General features: G+C 42.5%; 1 protein-coding gene across 1 annotated transcript; it reads right to left on the bottom strand.

The window, feature by feature from the left end:
- Nucleotides 1-2,203: 2,203 nt before the first annotated feature.
- LOC112104420 (protein-glutamine gamma-glutamyltransferase 6-like) lies at nucleotides 2,204-9,984 on the bottom strand (the record flags this gene model as incomplete). The annotated part of the gene is made up of 6 exons (XM_026661833.1): nucleotides 2,204-3,452; nucleotides 4,771-4,895; nucleotides 5,986-6,149; nucleotides 6,976-7,293; nucleotides 9,548-9,790; nucleotides 9,881-9,984. Coding segments are annotated over 6 exons (1,108 nt in total), but the record flags the coding sequence as incomplete, so codon positions are not given.
- Nucleotides 9,985-10,522: the final 538 nt, after the last annotated feature.

The following is a 10,522-nucleotide window of genomic DNA, read 5'->3' as shown; positions in this document are numbered from 1 at the left end:
AGGGTCCAGAGAAGAGCAACAAGAATGATTAAAGGTCTTGAGAACATGACCTATGAAGGAAGGCTGAAAGCATTGGGTTTGTTTAGTTTGGAAAAGAGAAGACTGAGAGGGGACATGTTTTCAGGTATCTAAAAGGGTGTCATAAGGAGGAGGGAGAAAACTTGTTCACCTTAGCCTCTAAGGATAGAACAAGAAGCAATGGGCTTAAACTGCAGCAAGGGAGGTCTAGGTTGGACATTAGGAAAAAGTTCCTAACTGTTAGGGTGGTTAAACACTGGAATAAATTGCCTAGGGAGGTTGTGGAATCTCCATCTCTGGAGATATTTAAGAGTAGGTTAGATAAAAGTCTATCAGGGATGGTCTAGACAGTATTTGGTCCTGCCATGCGGGCAGGGGACTGGACTCGATGACCTCTCGAGGTCCCTTCCAGTCCTAGAATCTATGAATCTATGAATTATTTTGAGTAAGTTCTATGGGCCTGTGTTATACAGGAGGTCAGACAAGATGATCACAATTGTCCCTTCTGACTTTGGAATCTCTGAATACTCATGGACCAAGATTTCCTAGGTGGGATGTAATGGGGGAAACATGGTCCATAAGAAGGAAAAAGCAACTTCATGTTTGGCCAGTTTAACTTTGGGTTTTGGACACTAGAGGCAGGAGTTGTGGAAGGAAATGGCAAATATCATGCATCTGGTCTACAACTTGGTTTTATGGAAAAGAAGAGGGTAGGCCCTGTTAGCAGACTTGTAACCCATATTATTATGTTTTTATTTCTATAGTATCATAATTCTGTAGGTCACAGGCCAAATAAACATAGAAGACGTGTCCCTGCCCAACCAACTTACAAGGCCTTCTCCCCTGGAAACATTGCTGAAATGTGGAATTCTGATTTTATGTAAATTACATGACCGCCTGCCTTTAACAGGTAATTCTCGGGTAAATGCCACAATACAGTAGTCTGAGCTACATGCAGGCATTGTTGGCAGTGTGCTCTGGTGTTGACTTGTGCCTGTGCACATACTGGACATCCAGGTTTCCCTTTAAAAAGTTCATAGGTTTGTTTAGTTTCTGTCTCCACTGTATTCGTTAATTGTTTGTTAATAGTTTGGGCGTTAATGATATGTAGACATTTAGTTCCAGTTTGTTTGGCCCTTTGCCCTGGAGAAAGCTTTTGAAAGCAGAGCTGTTTTTCCTGAGGAGTAAGACCTGCCTACACTAATGACCCTTGTTTTGTCTCCTCTGCTTTTTTCATCTTCCCATCTCAAGAGTTAACTAGAAACAAAAGCTGGCAACTCATCCTGGAATGAGGCTGTTATGAGATTTCAGTACAATGTGATCAAATTAAAAGGGAATGAACTAGGGGAGCTTCCTATCCCACTGTTCTAGGTATCGTGTATCTTTGTATTGGGTTTTTCTTGTTTTCAATATTAATTTCAAGGGTGCTTATAAATGAAAAAAAAATGTCTGTGTCCTTTTGCTGCTTTGATGTCTTATTTTTCACACACAGAAATGTAGCTCTTGTCTATGCTAACCCAGTTTTTTCCTGAAAAACGCTGACCAACTGAAGAAACAGTGGGATTATATCACATCAGATAACAAGCAACTGAAACTTGATTAATCTACTCAAACTTGTTACAACTCTTTGGTTCAACTTTTTGGCCTTGTTAAGGCTTCTTTGCAATGCCCCAGTGACAACGCAGCTTTAAATGGATGGTTACTTGAACTGGTTGGGTTGGCATAGCAGTTCCTATTGCACCTTCTTTCACACCCTGATGTAGGGAGAGCAATCAGACAGCAGCTATGTCCATCTCATGATACCCCAGTTGCCAAATGGGCCCATAAGGAGCCACTGTTCCTTGTGCAATTTAGAGAACCCCTGAGGCTGCCCTTAAATTGTGCCTCAGGACTTGACTCTGTGTTTGGCAATGCCAGGATCAGGGTGCTGTAAAGGTGGCTTTAAACTGAGGTTTGTGAACGCAAACACCCTCATTGAAGTGTGCAGTGGTGATTACATATGCAAGTCAGGTATGAGCAAAAGTATGCATTTGAAGTTTTGGCCAGGCTGTACAGTGTGCTGCTTGTGTAATTGTGATCACCTTATTGGGGGAGAGGGGGAAATAACAATGGATTTTGCATGTAAATACAAGACTTTAATTTTTAAACTCCAAGACACTTCTTGGTCACAGCATGCTGCCCTAAACTTAGATAGTGTCAAATGCGTACGGGTCATACCCCCAACTCTGTTCTATGAGTGGGACGAAACTGACATGCACAGGAATCCTCAGTTTGTGGTGGTGATGTCTTTGGTTTCTTTCCCCAAATGCTTCTGAGGCTGACTGGGAACATGTGATAGGTGTATTGCATGGATTATGGAAATGCTTAGTGTCCTGAATTTGCTTTTCCAGGTCCCCAGAATTGGTTTTCCAGCCTCAAGGTGATTGCAATGTTTGTCTTTCTCATTCTTAGAGGTCAGACAGGAAGCTTGAAGAAAATACTAATTTACATTTTGTTTTGCTTGACAAAGTTTAGCATGGTACAGTAACTTATTATGCAGATATAGAGGTAGTAACATAGCACAAAAGTACAGAAATGAAGTGGGCACTGGCAAAAATATTCCATTACTGATTGTACAAATCAATCTGGAAAAAGCATCCTCAACACCTTGAATTTCCCATGCTATTTCTGTGGGATACATAATTCACAATATCACTGGCATTATAAGGAAAGTGTACTTAATTGAAACCATTCTTTGAAAGTTTTATTAATTGCTAACAAACTGGGATTAGATCACAACCAGACCATAACTGTAATTAAACACCTATGAGAAAAAACAATGTTCTGACCAATCTAAACGCCAAGAGTCAATATATAAAGTCAGTAAAACACTGAAGCAAATACAACCCCCATCCCCTTAGGAATATTGTAATAGTCTCGTTGTTTAACTCTGTCACTCTCAATTCACCTGAGGCAGGAGAATATCCTACAGGCTGTACTTTATGTTGTTGCATTTGTTCTAGGACAAGAGTTGCAGAGTAGAGAGGTGAAAAAGAAACAAAAATACAGATATTTGAGATTAGACAAGGAAATATTGTGGAAGCAAGAGAAGTCATCCTGTTGTTGTAATGCAGAGAGATGAGCTATTTTCCTGCATTGCACTTCACAAGGACATTCAGAATGAAAATGTACTAATTTACAGTCATCACTATCATTGTGCAGGGAAAAATGCTTTTTAATGCTAGTGTAGAAATAGGGGATTGGCTCCGTGATCAGAGCCATTACAACTATTGCAACTGAATCACTGACCAAGGGCCACATCGATGGTCTCAAAGCCCTTAACATAGGCAAACTTGTCACAAGAGAAGTCCACCTGCAGCTGCATCGCACCGCTTCTGTGGGGTGTGAATTCAAAGTAAATCTTTGATCGCTCCCTGGGTGCCAGTGCTGCCACACTAAAACAAAGAAAACATCAGTGAGTTCAGGCTCAGATAGGAAACTTTCCTATTATGTATCCCAGAGAGGCCCAAGGAACAAGCTAAATTGGAAAGGAAAAGCAAGGCCACCTATAACTGTCACACCAAAGAGACAATTTGAAGTATCTGAGGGCCAGCCCTGTTTCCTGGGAATTAGTTGGGACTCAAGGCACTTGTGTGAATCAGGAAGCAATAAGAAATGCTAGATTTATAAAGGGAAAGAGATGAGAGGGCGGACAGTGCTACTGCACATCTCCATATTTGGATGCAATACAGAGCTGTCAACTGTCCAATTTTGAGATTGTTGATTTGGGTCCTCAAAATGGGCAAAAACTCATATTGTCAAGAGCCCCTTCCTCCTCCCCCCCAGTTGCCAGGCACCTGTGTTACTGACACCCCATCATCATCGCCTAGGGGCAGACGTGTGGAGGGGTTTGTTTTCTTTCCCCTGAACTGGGCTGGTAATTCAGAGGCAAGAGTTTCCAGGGACCCTCTGTGGAATTTCATTTTACAGACCCCTGTGGATTACTAAGGGGACTTTTATAGTTCCCACAGGAAGCATAAGCCAGACCAGCTCATGGTAAAACATGCTGTTAGTCCCAGTATGGAATATTGAACATTGTGGATTCCTCACTGAAAAGCTCAAAAAGTCAATGACCAGCAAAACAATAATTAATGGGGCATTCTGCTCACATGCTTTGCAAAGGCACAATTTTCCCCCAGGTTCCCATTCACCAATATGTATTTATTTTAAGGGAAGTCAAAGCAACCCTGCTTGCTTATGCTGGGAGGAAGAAAGCTATGGCAGGCTTTTATCTATCTACTGTATCTTGGACTCATCACTGTACTATCTGAGTAGCTCCCACACATTTAAAAGCAGAAATACAAAGCCCTGGTCTAGGTGCCGCACTGAAGACTCGCCCACCTGCTCCACCACACTTCCTCTTCAATTTTTTTAAACGAAAAGTCAAGAATAACAAATAAATTTCACCTGAAAATGGGAAATCTCCAAAAGTTTTACTTCTGTTTCATGTCTTGCACTAAAGATTCCTGATGGACTGAAAACCGCAAAGTCCCATGTTCAAGACCTGATGGCACACTGAGAAGAACACACCCAGCAGATCTGGGCATTGTTCTTCATATGTATTTCCTAAGACTTGCAGTTTCATACTTAGTTTAAAATGCACGTTGAAGATGGAATGTAAGTGTTCTAAGTCTTGCTCACCAAGAAACCAAGGTCAGGACTCTGTCAGTCTTTTATCAAAAGTGATGGACAGATGACGCCCCTTTTACTTACTCTATCTTGACCTCTTGATTCATCAGTTTCACCAGCACCACACAGTCCTTCACTGGCTCCGGGAGAGGATTGGCATACGAGATCTCTACAGTAACAAGATTGTTCACCACAACCTGTGCAGGAATCTAAATGGGGGGACAAACATTTCTGATGATTCACAGTTCTTATGCTCTCTCCTCCCCCCCTTGCAGGACATTTACTTGTGAACAGCCAAAGGTGTTAACCTTTTCAGGAGGTGTCAGACACTCTCCCAGGAATGGAGTGGCAGACATAATGCTGATGTGGGCAGAGCATATTTCTCCTTCAGGGGATGGATGGGCTATAGGTAGAACTATGGAATTTAGCTTTTGGTTGATGTGCATCTCCCCTTTCCTGCCTTTCCTTGGTGCTGAAGCTGGGCTGTATTAGCTGTGCGGTTGAGCGGAGGCAGGGAAATGTATATATTTTAAAAGATTCGAGGCTCAGATTTACTCAGACATGTCTTTTTAAATCGGTTTGTCCTTTAGTTTGCTGCCTGATTTTCTGAAGTACAATGAGCACTGAACACGCTCTTGATAGTGATTAAAGATGCAAAGCAGTATAAATCAGCCTTCATGTTAGTGTGAATTCAGGCCCCAAGTTTATTTCAGGTCAGGGCAATGTCATTTGAGAGCAGCCAGAAAACTACAATAATTAAAGTAAGAATGGAAAATTTATAACTAATCCAAAACAAATGATCTGATGGCACTTGACTTGGAAGATGACTTGGCAGGGAAAGTGCCTGGCTACATTTGTACTACAGAAGAGAAAACACAAGTGGTAAATAAACACGGAGAGTCAGGGCAAAGTTTCAAAAGTGGCCTCTGATTTTTTCATTCCCAGCTTGACATCATAAGGGTTCTCAAACTGGGCAACATGAACTCAGTAGCCACTTTTGGAAAACTTGGTCTGGATTTTCACACTTGATCCTAGAATTCCCATAAGAACATAAGAATGGCCATACTGGGTCAGACCAAAGGTCCATCTAGCCCAGTATCCTGTCTTCTGACCATGGCCAATGCCAGGTGCCCCAGAGGGAATGAACAGAACAGGTAATTATCAAGTGATCCATCCCCCGTCACCTGTTCCCAGCTTCTGGCAAACAGCCCATCTTCTGAGCTGAGCTCCAGCCACAGGACTCTGTGAGAACTCTTCCATTTGCTTTCCATTATGGTCAGCAGGGAGACAGTTCTTTACCTTGATGAAGATGGTTGGAGTCTCTAAAGTGATGGTCTTCTCCACCAACATCTTTGCCTCCTGTGTGTGCATGACTTCACACAAGGCAGTCACTAAGATCTTTTTATCATCAGTCAGGGACTTTTCATACTGGGCATAAGAGATCTTTAACTGAATCTGTTTCTCTGAAATGCAAACATATTTGGAAAGTATCAGACTCCAGTAATTTCACAGATGCCCCGGGTGACTTTGTTTTTAGTCTTCTCTGTAGTATGTGTTTACAGGCTGGCACAGACAGAGGATGTTTGGTTCCATATGAATCTCTTGCCTGCAAGCCCCTGCTCTGCATCACTCCTTGCTGGCTGCTGCAGATAGTTCTGCTATCTGGTACAAATTCTATTTTGCTTCCTCAATCTAACCCTACTCTCTTCAATAGAGAGTACACTGGTGAAACTGAAAGCAGAATTTGGCCCTCTACATTTAATTGTATACCTGTCCTTATATTACTGACAACTGGCTGGGTAAGACATTTGGTTTATCCCTCCATGCATCCTTTTCTAGATTTTACCTCTGCTGACTGGGTGAAACATTGGTCCAATTATCACAAGGTCCCTTGTAGAGTAGCCCAATCCCCTTCCTCATTGTCTCGTTCCTTACAGTTTTTCTGCTATGTATGGGAAAAGAATAGCTTCTCCCTCTGCAGCCCTCTGGGGTGAAGAAGTTCTGTATATCTTGCACTTGTTTTATTAACCCTAACCTTGTTAAGGAGACATGGAGCTTTGCTGAAAATTTTACTGTATCCTAATTTGTTTTTACTGCATGTACACCCTCTTCCGTTAAATTCTCTTCAGTGATCCCTGTTGACTGAGAAAGAGAGAGAACATAGCCTAGTCTTACAACACTCTTACCCATTAGCCCACCACAGAGAGAAATTCTTTTATGGGTATCATCTTTTTTTTTTAACACTATAATCATCATGCTAGTAAAGGATGGACAAGCAGATTTTGTTACCTTCTTTAGAACCAAGATCAATAGATGTGGCTGCCTGCAAGATCTCTGCCACTGCTCTCCTTGTGTACAGGATGGTTGATGCACTCAGGTTCACCTTTACAGGTTTATATTCAGAGGACAGGTTGGTGAGAATTAAGATTAGGTTGATATCTTTGCCAAACACCGGGGGTTCAACTAGCTTGAATACCCCAGAGACCTCAGGTTTTCTAACTGTTTCTGATGATCCCTCATTAGGAGCTTCTGAGAGTCTTTCTGTGAGGTTTAAGCCGCGTGCCTTAGCACAGGCCTTTTTATACACCTCTCTTTCCTCGTGAGAGCCTGGATGAAAGGGAAACATCAGTAAATTTCATAGCCATGTCTCCATTACACAGTCCCTAGATTAAGGTTATAAAGAGAGTCCAGTATATCAGCTCTGCACTATCCACCAACCTGAGGTACCTGCAGATCCACTTGTATAGTAGCTCCCTGGATCTGGGATTTGCACATCTACGTATTTGTGATACAGTGAAATGATAACAGTCACTAAAATGAAGCACATTGTCTTCCTGCTAATTGCTGGTTCATAGGGCTCCTATTGTCTCCTGTCTTTCACCACAGTATGCAATAGGATTTTTCTCTGTAACTCTGCAGGCCCTTCTGATAACTAACTTCTACACTATTTATAGTAGCATTAAAAACATCCTGAGCAAATTTCCAGAAGTGGCCACTGATTTTAGGTGCTCAACTCAGGACGCTTTCATCTGAGCATCTCCAGCTCCCATTAACTTCAGTTCATGCTTTAAGTGCTCAGCACTTGTGAAAAATCAGATTCCAGGTGTTTGAAGTCAGGTATCCAAACACTAAAGCACCCAATATCAGTGGCCACTTCAGAAAATGTGTCTGTAAATCACTGATGTCATAGCATTAGCATGATTTAAAGCCACAAAAGCCAGGAAGCTAGCCAGTTATCAGAAAAAAGTTGCCCCCTCTTAGCTCAGCACAGCATTTCTTGACAGTCTGAATGTTCATCCTATGAGCATTTCATGCCACGAATAAACTGAACTGTATTTTGTGACAAATAAACTTCTAATTGCAGTATTCCAGAGCTATCATGCAGACAAATGACAACATTTATGATACAAGCTATGTGGGGGATGATACACGTGCTCAGCTTTTAAACCTGTTTCCATTTAGTTTAATACAGTTTTAATCCTTAAAAATCATTCCTCGGATGAAAATGCTTGACTGTTTTCTGTGAGTTTGTTACTGCTGGAAGTCAAGGAGGTTCACAGCAGCATGGAGCACAGAAAGGCTCAGACTCTTGTCGGGCGTAGGTTTGATTCCATCTCTCCACTGGGGGAAACCATGCTGGTGTCCTGCCTGTGCTCTATTATTGTTTGTTATGTGTATTGCAGCAGTCCCCAGAGGCCTCTGTCAGGATCAGGGCCCCACTGTGCCGTAGAAACATATTGTTAAGACAGTCCCTGACCTGAATCACTTAACAATTGTATTTAAGACAAGATGAAACAAGTGGGTGTAACAAACATTTGGAGGGAGGATCAGGGTATAAGTGATGTGAACGTGTGGCTACACAGGCCACAATTAGAAGACAGTGTTTTGTGAGGGACTGGGGATGTTAAAATATAAATAAATGCAACTTGACGCCCATTACTACTTCTCCATCCGTCTATAAGGCCAGAACCACAAGGTGGAGACAGGGCAGCCAAGAGTGAATGTGCACAGGAGTGTCTGGGAGTCAGAGGGGGAAATGAGCCCGTGGCTACAGGTAGGCAGACAAGGAGAAAGAGGGATGATTCACTTCGAGGAAGGGTGAGGTGTCGGGGAGTGGTGGTGACATCTTTCTGATGAGGAAAGGGAGAAAAGGGGCTAGTGGGACGGATCTGGTGAAGTCATAGGGTAGAAGGGTGACTGAGGAACTGAAACGAGTATTTACCCATCTGAATCTCCTCATATCACAGTTGTTAACGTGTTAAACTTTGCTCATTCAAAGTGAAACCATGGAATTGTCCCAGTTGTAAAGCAGAATTAATGACCGATGGAAACAAGCAGAATGATGTTCCTGTGGAACCCTCAGAATTTCAGGATGTAGCTAGTGCATGAGGCTGCCTGCGAGGATCCAGTTCCTGTCATAGCTAATAGCATGGGTGGAACCTGGACATAGCCAGTGCCTTGGTGGCACAGAGAGGTCTAGAGATTTCTTATGTAGCTGGTGGTGTAGATGGGACTCAGTTTCAATGATATTAGTGGTGTCTTCTACAATCATTTTTTTGACTTCAGTTTTCAGGAAATTTTAATTGCTGGTTTGCTTTGGATGGCAAAATGTATCTGTCAACTCTATGAAACAATTTATTGCAGAATATTGGCCAGTGCATTTCCTGCTAAAGATTCTATCCAGCGCACAACACCATGAACGTGTTACCCATTGTTTTATGAAGCAAGACTGAAAACAGTATTGCCAGGAATATTGTTCCAAATGAAGTAGAGAAGTGATTAAAGCAAAATATGCAACCAGTCCTAACCCTCCAGTGCCAAGAACCGCAAGGGGAAATTAATTGTGATAGTTTTCCTTTACCTTCTGGATATTTATAATTGTTAGTGACATCCACACGGGAATTGCTGCCCACAGCTTTGGTGCTGATGGCCTTGCCAATACTCTCAGTGTTACAATACACTTTTTTCCTGGTTCCATCTTTGTAGACAATCCATTGGTTGCAGTCAGCATTCACCTCCGTAAACACAAATAGGGTGTCATAGTCCAAGTCTACATCACCTTCTTTGATGGCTCTGACAGAAGCAGGACCGCACTGAAATATCCCTAGGGCATGAAGAAAAATCAGCAACCTTATTAGGCACTTTGAGTCTCAGCAAAGGGACATAATTTCATAAGAGGAACTTTATCTGTTACCTTTGCTTTGCTCTTGCGGAGTTGAATCTAGAACCTGCCATCCACTGTATGGTGTTCCCAAGTCTCTTCGAATGAACCAAACTTCGTTCCAGACATGATAATCCCTGAAGGTGAGAATGAACAGAGGTGCGGTTCAAAAGAAAGGCAAAATCCAGCCAATCAGTCTAATGATGGGATTATGAAGAGATCCTTCGGAGGACCTAAATATTACCACTCTGGGCACAAGAATGGAGTACGATGCTTTTAAGGTGTTGCTGAGATGTAACATTGAGTCTCTTGGGATTGTAACAGAACATGATGGCTTCCCTAAGGGAAAATGATACTATCTGGGTATTCCTGGGGTTCAGCCTTTAAGAAAGAGCATCCTGGGAGGGACAGTGACCCAGAGTAGTCGTGTGACTACTAGGACTATATAAGAAAGCATCTGTAACTCGGTTAGGGAGTCTCCAGGTGGAAACATGACCTGGAGGGTGGCTCTCAATTAAGGAAGCTGGGTAAACGTTGGCCGAGGAGGGGCTGTAAGGGAAACCTGCAGGGAGGAGGAGGCACCCGCAGAACTAGAAGGTGAAACCTGGGGAAGGGGTTCTCTGTTGAGAGAACAGGAGTACTTGTGGCACCTTAGAGACTAACAAATTTATTAGA

The sequence above is a fragment of the Terrapene carolina genome, unplaced genomic scaffold, assembly GCF_002925995.2.
Source record: "Terrapene carolina triunguis isolate 2854851 unplaced genomic scaffold, T_m_triunguis-2.0 Scaffold17848, whole genome shotgun sequence".
NCBI classification, from domain to species: domain Eukaryota; kingdom Metazoa; phylum Chordata; order Testudines; family Emydidae; genus Terrapene; species Terrapene triunguis.
The sequence above is the reverse complement of the archived record's forward strand: the minus strand, read 5'-3'. Positions and strand labels throughout refer to the sequence as shown.